The 20,897-nt window shown below is 43.6% G+C and overlaps 1 protein-coding gene across 1 annotated transcript; it reads left to right on the forward strand.

Annotated features, from left to right (window-relative positions):
- Positions 1-1,461: 1,461 nt before the first annotated feature.
- On the forward strand, positions 1,462-20,810 carry LOC125456365 (di-N-acetylchitobiase-like). The gene is made up of 10 exons (XM_059647697.1): positions 1,462-1,656; positions 2,266-2,373; positions 2,908-3,046; positions 6,948-7,144; positions 7,698-7,748; positions 8,144-8,206; positions 12,150-12,321; positions 13,673-13,770; positions 19,368-19,529; positions 20,607-20,810. Exons 1-10 carry the CDS (start codon positions 1,462-1,464, stop codon positions 20,808-20,810), a joined length of 1,389 nt encoding a protein of 462 aa, XP_059503680.1.
- The last annotated feature ends 87 nt before the right edge of the window (positions 20,811-20,897 follow it).

Genomic DNA, 20,897 nt, shown 5'->3' on the forward strand with positions numbered 1-20,897 from the left:
AAGCTCTGAGGAAGGGTCACCGGACCCGAAATGTTAACTCTGTTTTCTCCTCCACAGATGCTGCCAGACCTGCTGAGCTTCTCCATCAACTTTGTTTTTGTTCCTGATTTACAGCATCCGCAGTTCTTTCAGTTTTTATTTGCACCCCGAGATCTCTCTGTATATGAATGCTCCTGAGGGTTCTGCCATTTACTGCATACCTTCCTCTTGCATTTGATCTCTCAAAATGCAGCACCTCATACTTGTCTGGATTAAACTCCATCACTCATTTCTCCAAACAACTTTCCAGCTGATCTATATCCTGCTGCATCCCTTAGTATCTTCCCTCACTATCCAAACCAAAAACAGAAATTGCTGGAGAGACTCAGCAGCATCTGCAGAGAAAGAGTTCACATTTCGGGTTCAGTGACGCTTCTCTGGGTATTTTTTTTTATCCACCACTTACTAATCAAACCACCAATATTTTCATCCAAATCATTTATACGTGTTACAAACAACTAGGCTCCCAACACAGATCCTTGAGAAACACCAATGGTCATAGACCTCCAATTAGACAAACAGTCCTCCAGAACTACCTTCTTTCTTCTAAGATCAAGCCAATTTTGAATTCATGTTGTCGCCATGTGGCTTAATCTTCTGAACAGCCTACCATGAGGGACCTTGTCAAATACTTCAGGAAAGTCCACACAGGCAACATTCACTGTCCACCCTCATCAATAACCTTCATCACTTCCGCAAAAATCTCAACCAAATTTATGAGACAAGACCTCTCCCACACAAAGCCACGCTGACCATGCCTAAGAAGTTCATTCTCTTCCAAATGACAGTAAATCCTGTCCCTAGGAATCTTTTCCAATAATCTCTCGACTTGGCCAATAATTTGCTGGTTTATCTATGATACCCTTCTTAAACAAAGAAACAACACGTTCTATGATTCGATTATGGCCTATGATGCTGAGATGGGAGTGGCCAGCTGTCGGTTAACAGATAGGATTAATAATAAAGAAACTGAACACACACACAGAAATATTTGAGGGTTATGTTGCCGAAGGGATGGAAGAATTGTTGGGGCAAAGGGAAGGGGGAAGCAGGGTTTGCAGGAATGAACATTAAGCTGAGGGGTTAATGTGAGCAGACGGCCCACAATATTCCGACTGAGCCACAAGATGTGGGTAATTAGCAGGAAGTCAAACTTTCAGAAATCAGTTTTAGATTCATTGTAGCAAGGGCAGGGAGGAAAAGAGTTTGTGTAGAAAAGTCCGGGAGAAAATGCTACAGGAATGTTCAGGGCTGATTGTTAGACATGGAGAGTGGGTGAGGGGGAGCAGCGAACTTCTGTACAAAGTTACATTTGCCAGGGTGGAATCTGCGTCAACATTTTCCTCTTGTCACACAAACTGAGACAGAGATAGAGAGAGCCAGGAGGTGGCATCATCACTCACATGGGATTCGGTATAAATGATGCATCTCGCTGCGTCTGATAGATCTTCGTCTCCGGCCGAGAGGATGCGCTGGAGTTTGGTATCGGCGCAGCTTGTGGCGGTGCTGGCCCTGGGGATTCTCCCAGGCTCCACCGTTTCTCCCATCCGCTTCTGCCCGTGTATACCTCCAAATCTGTGCAAGCCTCTGCCCAAGAACCATAAGTATCAAGTCGAGGTGGGTGTTTGCAAACCATTCAATTCTCTTGTTGCCTCGAAGTTGTCTTTGGAAGGTCATTGAACAAACTGTTGGAATGGAGCTTTGGTGTGGGAGCTCCTGTCTTTCCCCATGTGCTGCAGCTCCTCTCTCTACCCCATGCTCGGTTTTTTTCTTTCTGCTCGGTTGTGGGAATTGGGAGAAATTCTCCTCTTTAGGATGTTCATTCCCTCCCTCCTCGGGGATGGCCTGGCTTCGGTTAGGAAAGAGAGTGTCCCTCCCAGCCAGGCTGCAGTCCCACTCCGGATCCTGGGGGATCCAGGTTGGACAAGGGTCGTTGACATAAGCCAAGGATCAGGCCCAGGCTGAGTCCGGCTCGGGATCGGGGAAGCTGGGCCAGCTCAGATGCAGAGAAGATCATATTGTCTACAGTCCAGATGGGAAAGTGTGAAGCATGCTCTAGTTACAGCCTGTGTGAAACAGGGGCCTCGGGAAGACTGAGCAGAGCAAAAATATTTTAACAAGGGCAGCATCAGGAAAATATTTCTGTTAAACTGTGTCCCTCATGCACAGTCTTGAAACGAAGTGGGCTCAACGTTGACAGTTTAATCCCGTGGTTCAGGATTGCAGAATGCGCAGAATATTGACCCAAAGAAAACACCAGGTCAAAATGTTGGCATCATATCACATTGTGATTTGGCCTCATTGTGTAAAACTGAAATTCTGGTCGAGATTAAAGTGAATAGAATGTAACAGATCCTGAGACAAAACCTTGGTGGAAAATGATAATGTAACTGTTCAGTAGCTGCTCAGGTTCATATTCACTTAAATGTTGCTCATTGGAGAGTGTGGTCGGAGGAGATTCAGCAAATAACCTGTAGATTCAAATGTTTTCAAGAAGGAGTTGTACCTAGGTCTTTGGGCAAAAGAAAGCATACAGTATGGGCCTAAAGGTGGAATCAGCCATGATCATATAGAATAAAAACCGAATGAACTGCAGATGCTGTAAATCTGGAACAAAAAGTTGCTGGAAAAACTCAGCAGGTCTGGCAGCATCTGTGAAGGAAAAAAAGTGTGAAAGTTTCAGGTCAGGTGACCCTTCGTCAGGGGTCACAAGACCCGAAACGTTAACTCTCTTTTTTCCTTCACGAATGCTGCCAGATCTCCATGATCATGTAGAATGCTAGAGCTGTCCCAAAGGGGTGAATGACCTACAACTTCTATTTTCTGTGTTTCTAAGCAGAACTACTGACTGCTTTCTTTCTCTACCAGGGCATTGTCTTTGATCATTCAGGACCTGACTGGATACATTACGACTGGTCAAAGATTACAACAATTGTGGTTACAAAATCTGTTCCTTTTGAACTCCTGTGTCATGCTCATGCAAAGGGTGTCCGGGTTATCTTCAAAGGTATTGTAATGCACCATCTCATGGAATAATATGTCTTTCTGCCTCCTAATACAAGAGGTATTGTACAGAACTCTAAAAGAGTATATGCAGTTTTCAGGCTGCAACATAATTGCCAGCATCGACAGATTGGGCAGATTGCATGGGCCTAGTACACCACCCTGGGGAACTCCTGCAGATTTTTCCTGGCAGATGAACCTGGAGAGGTAGATAGGTGGGGGGGGGGGGGGGGGGGGGGTGGTGAGGTCAAGTAGTTACATTCCCACTTCATTTCTCACCATTTGCCATTAATCCTCTCTAGCAGCTCTGTCCTTTAGGACTCAGCCAGTTCAGTCAATAATGGTGCTACCAGACCACACACTGAAGTTTTCTATCCATAATATATTCTGTGCCCTGGGTACCCTCAGTGCTTCCTTGAAGTAGTGCCTCAGGTGTACTGATTCATCAGCCAAGACAGTAGGAGGTGGTACTCAGCAGATTTCTTTGCCCATGTTTGAACTGAGACCATGGGACTTCATGGGTTCCAGAGTGAATTTTGATCACTCCCAGCAAAACTCCCAATTAACTGTATGCCACTGTGCCATCACCTCTGATGGGTCACTTCTGCCAGTGGGATTGGACATATCCGGGGATGGTGATTGTATTGTCTGGGTCGTTGCCTGTAAAGACAGTTCAGTGAGTAAAAATCTGTCAATCTGTTGCTTAACTATTCCACAACTATTCCACGATCAGTTTTTCCAGTTTTGAGACAAACCCCTGTGTCTATGGAGGATTTTGTAAGTTCACACCTGGAAGACTGTGCTGTTGTTGTCACAGAAATGCCACAAACTAATCCCAATGTCCTAGAAATCAAAAGCCCTCCCTTGTGTACCAGATATTACGCCACACATTCACTTTTCATATTCTCCTGTATCGACTTCTGTTAAGGTGAGGCAGTAATGCTAATCCTAGGATGGTGATGGCGAGCATGAGGGGGCATAGCTTTAAATTGAGGGGTGAAAGATATAGGACAGATGCAACAAGATCTGGACAATACCCAGGTTTGGGTTGACTAGGACAGATGTCAGAGGTAGTTTCTTTACTCAGAGAGTAGTAAGGGAGTGGAACGCTTTGCCTGCAACGGTAGTAGATTCGCCAACTTTAGGTACATTTAAGTCGTCATTGGATAAGCATATGGACGTCCATGGAATAGTGTAGGTTAGATGGACTTGAGATCGGTATGACAGGTCGGCACAATATCGAGGGCCGAAGGACCTGTACTGTGCTGTTATGTTCTATGTTCTATTTTTACAAAGCAGACAGCGTTGCAACCACTTCAGTAACTTCCTTCAGAGTGGGCAAGGAAGAGACAGAATGTACTGACATAGGAAAGCAGCAAATACAGTAAAAGGGGATAAATAGCTGAAAAAAAGTGAAGTTAAAGTGTTTTAACTTAATTGTATGTAGCACTCAGAATCAAATAAATGGTTTAGCCATTGGAGACAACTGAGTTTTTTTTAAACTCACTTGTGGAACATAGGTATCACTGGCTAGAATTCTAGGATTTGACCCAGCGACACTGAAGGAATAGTGATATATTTCCAAATCAGGAGGTTGAATGGCTTGGACCAAAACTTGTAGGGAATAGTATTGCCAGACATTTGTTGCCCTTGTCCTTCTAGATGGAATTAGTCTTGGGTTTGGAAGGTGCTGTCTGAGGATCTTTGGTGAATTTCTGCAATGCATCTTGTAGATGGTACACACTGCTGCTACTGAGCGTCGGTGGTAGACGGAGTGGATGCTTGTGGATATGGAACCAATCAAGCAGGCTGCTTTGTTTTGGATGGTGTCAAGCTTTTTGAGTGTTTTGGAGCTGCATCCAACCAGGCAAGTGGTGTGATAACATTATTGAATGTAAATGGGCGATGGTTAGATTGTCTCTTCTTGGAAATGGTCATTGTCTGGCATTTGTGTGGTGCAAATGTTACTTGCTGCTAGTCAGCCCAAGCCTGGGTATTGTCCAGATCTTGTTGCATTTGTACATGGACTGCCACAGTCACTGAGGAGTCCCATATGGTGCTGAGCACTGTGTAGGCACCAGCAAACGTCCCCATTTCTGACCTTATGATGGAGGGAAGGATATTGATGAAGCAGTTGATGATGATTGAGCCTAGGGATGATCTTATCATTATCACAGAGACATGGTTACAAAAAGTTTTAGTGAACACAACACCACATGTTTTAATTTGGTTATGGAAATGGAGAAAGGTGGTCATCAAAAAAAAATTTGTGTTGGAGTAAGATAGATTTTGTTCAAATAAGGCGTTATTTAGCCAAAGTAGATGGGGAACAGCTACCAGAAGGGTACAATAGAACAGTGGGAGATGTTCAAAGAAGCACTGGGGAGAGTACGTGTGTGATATGTTCTCTTCGGGGTGAAATGTAGGAACAACAAAACCAGAGAACTTTTGATATCTAGGAATATTCAGGATTGTACGAGAAGAAAAGGAGAGATATGAAAGGAAGCAGATTAACATACACCCTGAGGAGAACTGAAAGTGCAGGGAGAGCTCAAGAAAGCAATTTTGAAATCAAAGAGGGGGCATGAAAAACCACTGATGGATAAGATTAGGGAGGACGGTGAGATATTCCTCAAGTATATCAGGAGAAAGGGAATAACCAGAGAAAGAGTTGAGCTCATTATGGACCAAAAGGCTTTCTGTGTAAAGCTGGAAAATGAATATCCTTTATTGTCACTTGTACTCTAGAACTGTTCTTGAAAAGCAGTTATGATGATGTTGCAGTCATTATTGGGATAAAATGGTAGTGTGGAACTCAGCAGCCGAAGAGTTGATTTTTGAGGTTCTTGGTTGCACAAGTTGGTTGGAATTCCTTTGTCCTGAGTCCTTTTTAAATGGGTTCGGAGCACTTAGAGTGAGATTCAGGCTTCCATGTTTCACTTGTGGCGCGGGGATGCTTACATGAAGTTCTCAAGTTGAGACTTCCACAGCATACTAGTTAAACTGAACTTGTCTGGAGACCAACAACAGCACATAGACAGAGTTGATGTACTATTTCATCTCTTTTCTGTATATTCCCGGAAAACAAAAACACATAAATTGACAGCAACAGGTTGCTCTCTATTGGGAATGGGTTGATCTAGAACAGTCAGCTCCCTAAGAATTCTGTGTGTGTGTGTGTGTGTGTGTGTGTGTGTGTGTGTGTGTGTGTGTGTCTCTCTCTTTCAAGTTTGACACCTTTAGAATCCCTACAGTGTGGAAACAGGCTGTTCAGTCCAACAAGTCCACACTGACCTCACAGCATCCCACCCAGACCCATTCCCCTAAAACCCACTTAATCTAAACACTACAGTCAATTTTAGCATGGCCAATCCACCTAGCCTGCACATTTTTGGACTGTAGAGGAAACTGGAGCACCAGGAAGAAACCTATGCAGACACAGGGAGAATATGCAAACACCATATAGACGGTTGCCCGATGGTGGAATCAAACCTGGGTCCCTGGTGCTGTGAAGCAGCAGTGCCAACCACTGAGCCACTGTGCCATCCCAAAATCTGTGAACACACAACAAAATACAAGGTTTTTGCCAGCAAACAACTGAATTTACACTTGCAGTTACTATGTCTCTGTAGTGGCCCACTTTTAAGAAACACATTTTGAAATGCCTGTGGTATTTTTGAGGTTCTAAGCCATGTCCTAACATTAGAAAGTGACAGTGGCCACTAACTGATTTGATATAAATGACTTAAGAACAGCATGAGGATGTAAAAAGTGTTTCGTAAATGTAAGTTTGAAACAGATCTTCCTTTCCACTTGAGTTTGGCGGTTTTGTTTGGTAAAATGTTGTGATACCATCTGCTCTTTGACTTAAGTTTTAAAAAAGATATTTCCTTCTGCTTCTTTAGGGAATGTGGATCAGAAGCACTTGATACTCCCAACGGAACGAAAGAAATGGATTAATAGTAATCTGCTTTACATGAAGCTTCAGTTTCTGGATGGAATGCATCTGGAAACAGTTGAACACATTTCAAATCTTCATGAGCTACCTAAGCTGGTCGCACAGGTTAAAACAGATGTACAAAATGAAATACCTGGATCTCAGGTGAAAGTTGTTTGTTAAAAAAATGTAAAGGAGGGAAATCATTTGTTTACCTAAATAGGCATTTATAAATAAACATGGATCTATTTTCCAGAAGAGGTGAATTGAAATGTTGATTTTTAGTTGCTGTTTTTTAGTCCTTCGTCTTGCCATAAGGCAATTTTAAGCTATTTTACACTGAATCAACTTCAGCTGCAGGTACAGCAGGTCCTCCCTGGACTGACCTATCCCCTCCCTACCTCCCCACCTATACTCTCTCCACCTATCTTCTTTTCTCTCCATCTTCGGTCCGCCTCCCCCTCTCTCCCTATTTATTCCAGAACCCTCTCCCCATCCCCCTCTCTGATGAAGGGTCTAGGCCCGAAACGTCAGCTTTTGTGCTCCTGAGATGCTGCTGGGCCTGCTGTGTTCATCCAGCTTCACACTTTATTATCTCAGCTACAGGTACAGCAGGTCTCGGTAATGCAGCAATTTGAGCCTCCAATGAGACAGCTGGATCGACACACAGCTTCCACCATTGTCTAGATCTGAATTGTAACTTTCACATGTGTTTAAGAATGACACAGCACAGGAGGAGTGTGATTGCCTCCTGAAACACAGTGTCCAGGTATCTTCTGGCATTCCCTCCTGCACTCTCCACTGAACCAGGGTTGATCCCCTGGCTTGATGGTAATGGTAGAGTGGGGGATGTGCCGGGCCATGAGGTTCCAGATTATGCTGCAGTTCAATTCTGCTGCTGCTGATGGCCCATAGTGCCTCATGGATGATCAGTCTCGAGTTGCTAGCTCTGTTCAAAGCCTGTCCCATTTACCACATTGATAGGGCTGCACAACATGACAGAGGTTATTTTCAATGTGAAGACAGTATTTCATCTCCACAAGATCTGTGCAGTGGTCACTCTTACTGATAGTGTCATGAACAGATGTATCTGTAGCCAGCAGATTGGTAAGAATGAGATCAAGTATGATTTTTCATTTTTTTTTGCCTCGCCTTCTGCCACAGACCCAGTCTAGCAGCTATGTTGTTCAGCACAAGACCAGCTCAATCAGCATTGTTGCTGTAGTGGTAGTGGATACCCATATCCCATCCATGCGTACATTAAACATAGAACATTCCAGCACAGTACAGGCCCTTCGGCCCTTGATGTTGTGCCGACCTGTCATACCGATCTCAGGCCTCAAGCCCATCTAACCTACACTATTCCATGTACGTCCATATGCTTATCCAATGACGACTTAAATGTACCTAAAGTTGGCGAATCTACTACCGTTGCAGGCAAAGCGTTCCATTCCCTTACTACTCTCTGAGTAAAGAAACTACCTCTGACATCTGTCCTATATCTTTCACCCCTCAATTTAAAGCTATGCCCCCTCGTGCTCGCCGTCACCATCCTAGGAAAAAGGCTCTCCCTATCCACCCTATCTAACCCTCTGATTATTTTATATGTCTCAATTAAGTCACCTCTCAACCTTCTTCTCTCTAATGAAAACAGCCTCAAGTCCCTCAGCCTTTCTTCGTAAGACCTTCCCTCCATACCAGGCAACATCCTAGTAAATCTCTTCTGCACCCTTTCCAAAGCTTCCACATCCTTCTCACAATGTGGTGACCAGAACTGTATACAATACTCCAAGTGCGGCCACACCAGAGTTTTGTACAGCTTCACCATAACCTCTTGGTTCCGGAACTCGATCCCTCTTAATAAAAGCTAAAACACTGTATGCCTTCTTAACAGCCCTGTCAACCTGGGTGGGAACTTTCAAGGACCTGTGTACATGGACACCAAGATCTCTCTGCTCATCTACACTACTAAGAATCTTACCATTAGCCCTGTACTTTGCCTTCTGGTTACACCTACCAAAGTGCATCACCTCACACTTGTCTGCATTAAACTCCATTTGCCACCTCTCAGCCCAGCTCTTCAGCTTATCTATGTCTCTCTGCAACCTACAGCATCCTTCTTCACTGTCCACAACTCCACCGACCTTAGTGTCATCTGCAAATTTACTAACCCATCCTTCTACACCCTCATCCAGGTCATTTATAAAAATGACAAACAGCAGTGGACCCAACACCGACCCTTGCGGTATACCACTAGTAACTGGTCTCCAGGATGAACATTTCCCATCAACTACCACCCTCTGTCTTCTTCCAGCAAGCCAATTTCCGATCCAAACTGCTATATCTCTCACAATTCCATTCCTCCACATTTTGTACAATAGCCTATTGTGGGGAACCTTATCGAACACCTTGCTGAAATCCATATATACCACATCAACCGGTTTACTCTCATCTACCTATTTGATCACCTTCTCAAAGAATTCAATAAGGTTTGTGAGGCACGACCTTCCCTTCACAAAACCGTGCTGACTATCCCTAATCAATTTATTCTTTTCTAGATGATTATAAATCCTATTCCTTATAATCTTTTCCAACACTTTACCAAGAACTGAGGTAAGGCTCACTGGTCTATAATTACCAGGGTTGTCTCTACTCCCCTTCTTGAACAGGGGAACCACATTTGCTATCCTCCAGTCATCTGGCATTATTCCTGTAGACAATGACTAGTTAAAGATCAATGCCAAAGGCTGGGCAATCTCCTCCCTGGCTTCCCAGAGGATCTGAGGATAAATCCCATCCGGCCCAGGGAACTTATCTATCTTCACCCTCTGAAGGATTTCTAACACCTCTTCCTTGTGAACCTCAATCCCACCTAGTCTAGTAGCCTGTATCTCAGTATTTTCCTCAACAACATTGTCGTTTTCTAGAGTGAATACTGTTGAAAAATATTCATTTAGCGCTTCCCCTATCTCATCTGACTCCACACACAACACTACTATCCTTGATTGGGCCCAATCTCACTTTCGTCATTCTTTTATTCCTTAAATACCTGTAGAAAGCCTCAGGGTTTACCCTGATCCTATCCGCCAACAACTCCTCATGTCTCCTCCTGGCTCTTCTGAGCTCTCTCTTTAGGTCTTTCCTGGCTACCTCGTAGCCCTCAAGTGCCCTAACTGAGCCTTCGCATCTCATCCTAACATAAGCCGCCTTCTTCCTCTTGACCAGAGATTCCACCTCCTTCATAAACCACAGCTCCCGCACTCTACAGCTTCCTCCCTGCCTGACAGGTACATACTTATCTAGGACACACAGGAGCTTTTCCTTGAATAAGCTCCACATTTCTAATGTGCCCATCCCCTGCAGTTTCCTTCCCTATCCTATGCTCCCTAAATCTTGCCTAATCTCATCGTAATTGCCTTTCCCCCAGCTATAACTCTTGCCCAGTGGTATACACCTATCACTTTCCATCACTAAAGTAAACATAACAGAATTGTGATCGCTATCACCAAAGTGCTCACTTACTTCCAAATCTAACACCTGGCCAGGCTCATTACCCAGTACCAAATCTAATGGGGCTTCGCCCCTTGTTGGCCTCTTTACATACCGTGTCAGGAAGCCCTCCTGCACACACTGGACAAAAACTGACCCATCTATAGTACTCGAACTATAGTGTTCCCAGTCAATATTTGGAAAGTTGAAGTCCCCCATGACAACTACCCTGTTTCTCTCACTCCTATCGAGAATCATCTTTGCTATCCTTTCCGCTACATCTCTGGAACTATTCGGAGGCCTATAGAAAACTCCTAACAGGGTGACCTCTCCTTTCCTGTTTCTAACCTCAGCCCTTACTACCTCAGTTGACAAGTCCCCAAACATCCTTTCTGCAACTGTAATACTGTCCTTGACCAACAATGCCACACCTCCACCCCGTTTACCATCTTCTCTGCTCTTACTGAAACATCTAAATCCCAGAACCTGCAACAACCATTCCTGTCCCTGCTCTATCCATGTCTCCGAAATGGTCACAACATCGAAGTCCCAGGTACTAACCCATGCTGCAAGTTCACCCACTTTATTCCGGACGCTCCTGGCATTGAAGTAGACACACTTCAAACCAACTTCTTGCTTGCCGGTGCCATCTTGCTTCCCTGAAACTTTATTTCGGACCACCTTACTCTCAACCTTTTCTATACTCGAACTACAATTTTGGTGCCCATCCCCCTGCTGAATTAGTTTAAACCCACCCGAATAGCCTTAGCAAATTCCCCCCCCAAGATATCGGTACCCGTCTGGTTCAGGTGAAGACCATCTTGCTTGTAGAGGTCCCACCTACCCCAGAAAGAGCCCCAAATATCCAAGAATCCAAAACCCTCCCTCCTGCACCATCCCTGTAGCCACGTGTTCAACTCCTCTCTCTCCCTATTCCTCGCCTCACTAGCATGTGGCACGGGCAACAAACATTAAAAAACATACTTGTAATCACATTGAAGGAAGGGTTTGAGTTTGCTTGAGACCATACTGAGAACATTTAGTAAAATAGTTCCAAGGTGCAGAATTTAAGCTTCAGGTTTTGTTTGGATCGGCCCTGTTGTTCTCGTCAGATGAAGGAAGACTGAAGAAAGATTACTTCAGAGATAGTAGGAACTGCAGATACTGGAGCATCTGAGACAACAAGGTGTAGAGCTGGATGAACACAGCAGGCCAAGCAGCATCAGTGGAGCAGGAAAGCTGATGTTTTGGGCCAAATCCTTTCTTCAGAAAATAGAAGGGTCTAGGCCCGAAACGTCAGTTTTCCTGCTCCTCTGATGCTACTTGGTCTGCTGTGTTCATCCAGCTCTACACCTTGTTATCTCTATTGAAGAAAGATTATTTTACAGTAAATAAGTATGAAATGTAAAGCTCTCCTCATTGGTTGACAGCACAGGACGAAGAGATAAAGAGACATGGAGCTTCTATTGTGTTAATTTCAGTTTCAGAAATTTGAGGGTGCATACATGAGGATCAATGGTCGGCACAACATTGTGGGCTGAAGGGCCTGTTCTGTGCTGTACTGTTCTATGTTCTATGTTCTATGAGCCATCCATAATGGGAGTGCCTCAAAAAATCACATAATTTATACACTATATAAGTTGTGAGATAAGATTAACTTTCTGTTGCTTTTTATTCTTAGGTCTCACTTAGTGTCCCTTGGACTCCAAACTGTCCAAAAGGAAACTGCTTTGATTATGTATCAATGGCAAATTCCTGTGACTTTCTATATGTGAAGGCCTATGACATGCAACTTGAAATGTGGGATGAGTGCTTTGCGAAAGCAAATGCTCCCTATCACCAAACATTATCAGGTATGAATAGTATTGAATGATTGATTGATTTATTGTTGTCACATGGACTGAGACACAGTGAAAAGTGTTTTTTTTGTGTGAGACAGGCAGATTATACCTTACAAAGGGCATCAGGATAACAGAACAGAGTACAAAATACAGTGTTACAGCTGCAGAGAAAGTGCAGAAGGAGAAAGATCAGAATTAACATGAAGAAAAGTCTGATTACAGTGGGGAAGAAGCTGTTCCTGACTGTAATCGTACACGTATTCAAACTTATTTCTGCATGATGGAACAGGACAGGAGGCATCGTTGATTATGTTGATTACTCTCCGCAGGCAACAGGAAGTACTGCCAGTTCTGATACAACGCGATAGTTCCGTTCTCATGTGCTCTTGCGTTGTTAGAAAATCATGTAGTAGTCAAGCCATTTAAACTATTTGGGCTGGAATTGCGTTATAGCCAATACCGGTAAGAAAAGTTCGTGTTTTATAAATAGAGTTCTAAATTATTCAATCGCATTAAAGCCAATTCGCTTTGAAGAAACACCCATTATATCAGAACCAACTGTATAGACAGTGTCAACAAATGGAAGGCTGGGTTTGTGCGATGGACTGGGCTGCATTCACGACTCTCTGTGATATCTTGCATTCTTGGGAAAAACACTTACTATACCATGCTGTGATGCATCCAGAAAAGATGCTTTCTCCTGTGCAGCTATAAAATTGTTCACAGTCCTTGTGGACATGCCGAATTTCCTTAGTGTCCTGTGAAAGTAGAGATGTGTTTTTTTGACTATCGCATCGAAGTAGTGAACCAGGACAGATTGCTGGTGATTGACACTTGATCATCTCCACCTCAGCACCACTGACAGAAATCACACAACACCAGGTTATTATACTTGATGTTGTGTGATTTCTGACTTTGTCCACCTCAGTCCAACACCGGCACTTCCGCATCATCCGCACCATTGATACAGACAGGGGTGTGTAAAAAACACATCTGCCTCCTGAAGTCAATGACAAGCTCCTTCATTTTGCTGACGTTGATGGAGAGATTGTTGTCTTTACATCATGCTGCTATGCACTCAATCTCCTTCCTTATTTTTCTCTCGTTGTTATTTAAGATCCAGTGGCGATGTCATCAGAAAACTTGTAAATGGAGTTGAGGCAGAATTCAGCCATGCAGTTGTGAGTGTACAAGAAGTATAGTAGAGGACTGAGTACACAGCGTTGCAGGGTACCAGTGCTGAGGCTTAAGGAGGAGTAGGTGTTGTTGCCTATTCTTACTGAACTATGATATTCTGGTGAATGGTGTGCCTGATCCAAAAATCAATGTTAACCTCAGACCATTTTTTTTTCCCCCCATTTAGGTCTGTCTAATTATATCAAGCTAGGTGTTAATCCCAAAAAGCTCATACTTGGACTCCCATGGTTTGGTTATGACTATCCTTGTGAGCATTTCTATGAGGTAAGGAAAAATGGTTTGTTTTCATTAGAACGTAGGGTAGTACAACATAGGAACAGGCCCTTTGGCAACCATGTTTGTACCAACCATGATGCCATTCCAAACTAATCCCATCTGCCTGCATAAGGTCTGTATCCTATTTTCTGCCTGTTTGTGCAGCTGTTTAAATGTTTCTTACATTTTGCCATCGTCTTTGCTTCTTTCAACTTCCCTGAAAGCACATTCCAGGCACCTACCATCGTCTGTGTAAAAAAATCTGCCTCACACATCTCCTTTCAACTTTTCCCCCCTCACCTAAACCTGTGTTGTCTCTTATTTGACATTTCCACCCTGGGAAAGTTACTCTGATGATTGATCCTATCCATGCCTCTGATCAGTTTAAATGAAGCTGTACTTAGAGCTGTACCACACAGAAACAGATCCTTTGGTCCAACTCATCCATGCTGAGTAGATGTCCTAAATTAATCTAGTCGCATTTGCCAGAAGTTGGCCCATATCCCTCCAAAACTTTTCTACACAGTTACACATACAGATGTCTTTTAAATGTTGCAATTGTACCCAATTCCGCCACCTCATCTGGCAGCTTGTGTCATATACACACAACCCTCAGCATGAAAAAGTTGCCCCTCGGGTCCCTTTTAAATTGTACTCCTCTCACCTTAGACCTATGTGCTCTAGTTTTGGATTCCCTTATCCTGGGGAAAAGACCTTGGCTATGCACCCTTTACATGCCCCTCAGGATTTTGTAAACACCTATAAGGTCACCCCTCAACCTCTAACCATCCAGAGAAAATAGCCCCAGCCTATTCAGGATAACAAAGTGTGGGGCTGGATGAACACAGCAGGCCAAGCAGCATCTTAGGAGCACAAAAGCTGACGTTTCGGGCCTAGACCCTTTGTCAGAAAAGGGGGATGGGGAGAGGATTCTGAAATAAAGAGGGAGAGAGGGGGAGGAGGACTGATGATGGACAGAGGAGAAGATAGGTGGAGAGGAGAGCATGGGTGGGGAGGTAGGGAGGGGATAGGTCAATCCAGGGAGGACGGACAGGTCGAGGGGGCGGGATGAGGTTAGTAGGAAGGAAATGGAGGTGCGGCTTGAGGTGGGAGGAGGGGATCGGTGAGAGGAGGAACAGGTTAGGCAGTCGGGGACGAGCTGGGCTGATTTTGGGATGCAGTGGGGGGAGGGGTCAAGCTGGGCTGGTTTTGGGGTGCAGTGGGGGAAGGGGAGGTTTTGAAGCTGGTGAAATCCACATTGATACCATTGGGCTGCAGGGTTCCCAAGCAGAATATGAGTTGCTGTTCCTGCAACCTTCGGGTGGCATCATTGTGGCACTGCAGGAGGCCCATGATGGACATGTCGTCTGAGGAATGGGAGGGGGAGTTGAAATGGTTTGCGACTGGGAGGTGCAGTTGTTTATTGCGAACCAAGCGTAGGTGTTCTGCAAAGCAGTCCCCAAGCCTCCACTTGGCTTCACCGTGTACAGCGGATGCAGTATACCACATTGGCAGATGTGCAGGAGTGGTCTCTCCGGAAGGCAGACAAGGGTGGGGTGGGAAAAATGTCTTGGGTGGTGGGGTCGGATTGTAGATGGTGGAAGTGTCGGAGGATGATGTGTTCTATCCGGAGGTTGGTGGGGTGGTATGTGAGAACTAGGGGGACTCTCTTTTGGCGGTTATTGCAAGGGTGGGGTGTGAGGGATGCAGTGCGGGAAATGTGGGAGACACGGTCAAGGGCATTCTCGACCACTCCGGTGGGGGGGGGGGGGGGGGGGGGGGGGGGGGCGGTGACGTTGCGGCCCATGAAGAACGAGGACATCTGGGATGTGCGAGAGTGAAATGCCTCATCCTGGGAGCAGATGCGGCGGAGGTGAAGGAATTGTGAATAGGGGATAGAATTTTTGCAGGAAGGTGGGTGGGAGGAGGTGTATTCCTGGTAGCTGTGGGAGTCGGTGGGCTTGAAATGGACATCGGTTTGTCGGTGGTTGCCTGAGATGGAGACAGAAAGGTCCAGGAAGGTGAGGGATGTGTTGGAGATGGTCAGCCTCTGTTTATAGATGAAACCTTCCAAACCTGGCAACGTCCTTGCAAATCTTTTTTGCACCCTTTCAAGTTTAGCAATATCTTTCCTATGGCAGAGAGACCAAAATTGAATACAGTATCCCAAAAGTGGCCCAACCAATGACCTGTACGTGTCTGTAACATGACATCCCAATTCTTATATTCAATGCACTGACCAATAAAGGTAAATGTACCAAATATAGAGATAACAAGGTGTACAGCTGGATGAACAAGCAACATCAGAGGAGCTTGGCCTGCTGTGTTCATCCAGCTCTACACCTTGTTATCTCAGATTCTCCAGCATCTGCAATTCCTACTATCTCTGAAATAAGTGTACCAAACACCTTCTTTACTCCCCGGCCTGCCTGTGAGTCCACTTTCAAGGATCTATGAACCTGCACCCGGAGATCTCTTTATTCAGCAGCACTCTCTATAGCCGTACCATTAAGTGTCTAAGTCCTGCCCTGATTTGACTTACCAAAATGCAACACCTCACATTTATCTAAATTACATTCTGTCTGCCACTCCTCGGCTCATTGGCCTATATGATCAAGATCCCATTATACTCTGAGATAACCTTCTTCACTGTCCACTACATTATCATCTGCAAAAGTATTAACCATTCCTCCTATATTCATTTACAAATCATTTTTATAATTGACTAAAAACAGTGAACCCAGCACTGATCCTTGTGGCACACCAGTGATCACATGGTTCCAGTCTGGAAACAACTCTCCACTACCACCTTCTATCATTTCCCTTCAAGCCTATTTTGTGTCCAGATGGCTAGCTCTCCCTGGATCCTATGTGATTTAACCTTGCTAACCAGTCTACCATGCAGAACCCTGTCGAACGCCTTGCTGAATTCCATACAGACAATGTCCACCTGTCTGCCTTCATCAATCTTCTTTGTTACTTTTTCAAAAAACTCAATCAAGTTAGTGAGATACGATTTCCCATGCACAAAACCACCCCTAATCAGTCCTTGCTTTTCTAAAGACATGTAAAGTCTGTCCCTCAGAATCCCCTCCGACAATTTACCCACACTGACATACAGCTCACTGATCTATAGTTCTATGGCTTTTACTTAGCACCTTTTTAAATAGTGGTTGCACATTAGCCACCCTCCAGTCTTCCAGCACCTCACTCATGGCTATTGATGATACAGTTATCTCAGCAAGTGGACCAGCAATCACTACCCTAGCTTCTCACAAAGTTCTAGGATACATCCGATCAGGTCCTGGGGATTTATTGACCTTTATGCATTTTAAGACATCCAGCACCTCCTCCTCTGTAATAATAATACTTTCTCAAGATATCTTTATTTATTTCTCCATATTGTTTAGCTTCCATATCCTTCTTCACAGTATGTACTGATGCGAAATATTCATTTAGTATCTTATTCATCTCCGGTGGTTCCACACGTAGATATCCTTGTTGATTTTTAAAGGGCCCTATTCTCTCCTTAATCATTCTTTTGCCCTAAATGTATTTGTAGCAGCCCTTTGGATTCTTCCGAACCCTATTTAACAAAGGCATCTCATGTCCCTTTTTAACCCTGCTGATTTCCCTTGTAAGTATACTCTTCGTGTCCTTATACTCCTCAAGGAATTCACTCAGTCCCGGTTAGCTGAACCTGCCATATGTCTCCTTCTTTTTCTTGACCAGAGGCTCAACTTCTCTAGCAATCCAGCATTCCCTGCACCTCTCCAGTCTTGCCCTTAACAGTAACATGAAAATACTGCCTCTGGACTCTCAATATCTCAAGGCCTGTCACTTTCCAACTCCCCTTTACCTACAAATAGCCTCTCCCAATCAGTTTTTGGAAGTCTTTTCTAATACCATTAAAGTTGGCGTTACTCCAATTTAGAACATTGACTTTTAGGTCAGGTCTATCCTTTTCCATAACTATTTTAAAACTAATAGAATTGTGAACGTTGGTCCCAAAGTGCTCCCCCACTGACACCCTATTTCCCCCGAGAAGCTTAGGTTTTGATCCTTCTCTAGTAAGGTTATTCACAAATTGAATAACAAAATGTACTTCTATATACTTCTATTAGGTTGCCCTCAGCCTCCGATGCTCCAGTGAAAGCAATTTAAGTTTGTCCAACCTCCCTTTCTAGCCAATACACTCCAATCCAGGCTATATTCTGATAAACCTCTTCTGCACTCTGTCCAAAGCTTCCACATCCTTCCTACAGCAACTTAAACTACACACAGTACTCTAAACGTGGCCTAACTAAATTTTATACAGCTGCAACATGACTTGCCAAGTTTTACACTCAAAGCCCTGACCAATGAAGGCAAGCATGTTGTATGTCTTCTTGACCACCTTATCCACGTGCTGCCACTTTCAGGGAGCCATAGACAAGATCCATCAGTATGTCAGTGCTCCCACAGGTTCTGCTATTTATTTTATTCTTTGGTCTTGCATTTGCTCTTTCAAAAAGCATCGCCTCACAGTTGTCCACATTTAACTCTATGTGCAATTTCTTTGCTCAACTTTTCAACACATCTACGTCATGATGTATCCTATAAAAACTTGCTCACATTCCATATTTCCATCAATTTTTGTGTCACCTGCAAACTTACTGATCAGACCATCTACATTTTCATCCAAATCATTTATTATGTTACAAACAACAGAGGCCCCAATACTGTCTCTTCTGGAATGCCACTAGTTTCAGACCTCCAGTCAGGAAAAAAACAGCCTTCTGCAAATATCCTCTGCTTCCTACGATCAAGCCAATCTTGTATCCAACTTTCCAACCCACTGCAGATTCCTTGTGAATTAATCTTCAGGACCAAGATGATGGACCTTGTCAAATTCTTCAGTAAAGTGCACATAGACAACATCATTTGCCCTATCCTTATCAATCATCTTCACTACTTCCTCAGAAAAGTCAATCAAACTTGTGAATCAAGACCTCCTACACATAAAACCATCTATGAAACAATCCCCAATAGGGCCCAGCATGATGCAGTTGTCCCAGAATGGCAGTCTCGTCTCAGCTGTGTTTTCAGGGGATTTTATTGTTCCTCAATGAATTGGTCAGCCCAGAAGTGGCTAACTAATCTGTCATTAACTTTTCTTAATTTGACTTTTTTCTAATTATTGTGTATGACTCTTGTCATTGATGTAGATACTGTGTTGGTGTGACTTATAAAACTTTTCATTGTATATTTCATATAAATATACGCATGACAATAAATTTTTTTCTATTCTATCTCCTTGCCTTCTTTTGCTCCTGCAAGGTTTAATCGTTTTGAAATGGTATTAGTGCCTTCTATTGTGCCTGACTTCCACAGTAAACAGAAAGGAAAATAATCCTTATAGCCTACCAAGCAAGGTTACACTCTAGGAGCTGACTTGTCCAGGATTACCATCAGCTGCGAACACAGCAATATTTTCCATTTGTTCCTCTTAATATACTTAGTACATCTTGAAAATTTCAGTTGATGCTTTGTTACTAATTATCATTTGTAGCTTGTAAACTTGGAGATCATACAATTAATTGGCTCATCCCTTTCATATTTTACAGCCTGGAAGGTGCAAATTGAAAATGCTTACTTTTAAAGGTGCTCCATGCAGTTCTCAAATTGCAAACCAGGTTGAGTACAAAGAGATCATGCAGATGTTGCCCAGATCAATCACTGGCAGATACTGGGATGATAACTACAAATCCCCGTATTTTGTTTACAAGGTAAGATTATCAGACAGCAGAGACTATGCACTGTAACGTCCTTTGTTGAGTGAGAACACAGCAGTGTTTCATGATTCAGTAACAAAATCAGAAATTGCTTGGAAAACTGAGCAGGAAGCTTCTTTCCAATAAGGGTCACTGGAACCAAAATGTTAACTCTGCTTTCTCTGCTCAGATGCTGCTAGACCTGCTGAGTTTTCCCAGAAAATTCTGATTTTATTTCTGATACCCAGCACCTACAGTTCTTTGGATTTTTGTTTCATAATTCAGTATTTGCTGTGCACAGAGTTCAGAAAATTTCAGAATACCCAAGTTGTGCACTTGAAAATGTGTGCAATTAGGGAATTGACAAGGAATTAGGAACCTGCAGTAGTATTACTGCATTTTGGGAAATATCTTATGTAAACTACAGGTGAGTACTTTGGTACAATACTTTTAGAGCCTGAACGCAACCTTCCATGTCCTTTCCCAACTCCACACCCCAGCCCATCATCATATGAGCTGCTTTCAGCACAGCCAACCCATTTTCTCTTCTTGATGGTCCCCATTATCAGTTTCACTTTCTCTCTAGCTTACTACTTCCAACCGTTCGTCTGGTTATGTGTTCTTCTCTATCTCTAGGTGTCTATCTCCACCTATCCACTTACTCCTTTTCCACCCCCTCCACTCTCCACTCCCTGTCTTCAGGATATATATCCGTAGCACTTTTTCCTAGCTACTATCAGTTCTGAAGACTGCTGAGTTTCTCCAGAAATTTGATTTTGTTTTGAACAATCCAGCTTCTTATATTTTTGTTTGTCATGTCACCTGAACTTATCGTTTTAATAGAATTACCAGTTAAATGTATTTTAAAAACTGAAGCAGCTGATATTTAACATTGAGTCTGGAAGTGTGCATTGGTCCAAGCTTTGTTCCTGTGCAACATAAAAACATAGATTGTAGCATCAGCAGTAGGCCATTTGGCCCTTCGAACCTGACTGACCTACCAACTCAGCCCCTTATTCTAACCTTCTCCTCATGTCCTTTGATCTGTTTAGCCTTAGAATTTTATCGAACTCTTGTTGGTTCTTCTGGCAGGATAAAGACGTTTACCATGAGGTCTGGTATGACGACCCAGAGAGTCTTTCATTAAAGTCATCTATTGTGAAGAAATTAAAACTTGGTGGTATCGGGGCCTGGTTTGGAAATAGCCTAAACTACAGCGCGAATCCGACAGCAGCAATGCAAACCGAAGACATGTGGAATGCTCTCTGCCCGATCAGATTAAAATGGAGAACTTGAACCGTTAATGTTCAGATAATGTGCATCTTTCATTTTACAAGTAAAAGTAGCAAAAAGTGAGCTAGCTTCCAACATTAAGAAATGAAA

The sequence above is a fragment of the Stegostoma tigrinum genome, chromosome 8, assembly GCF_030684315.1.
Source record: "Stegostoma tigrinum isolate sSteTig4 chromosome 8, sSteTig4.hap1, whole genome shotgun sequence".
NCBI lineage: Eukaryota > Metazoa > Chordata > Chondrichthyes > Orectolobiformes > Stegostomatidae > Stegostoma > Stegostoma tigrinum.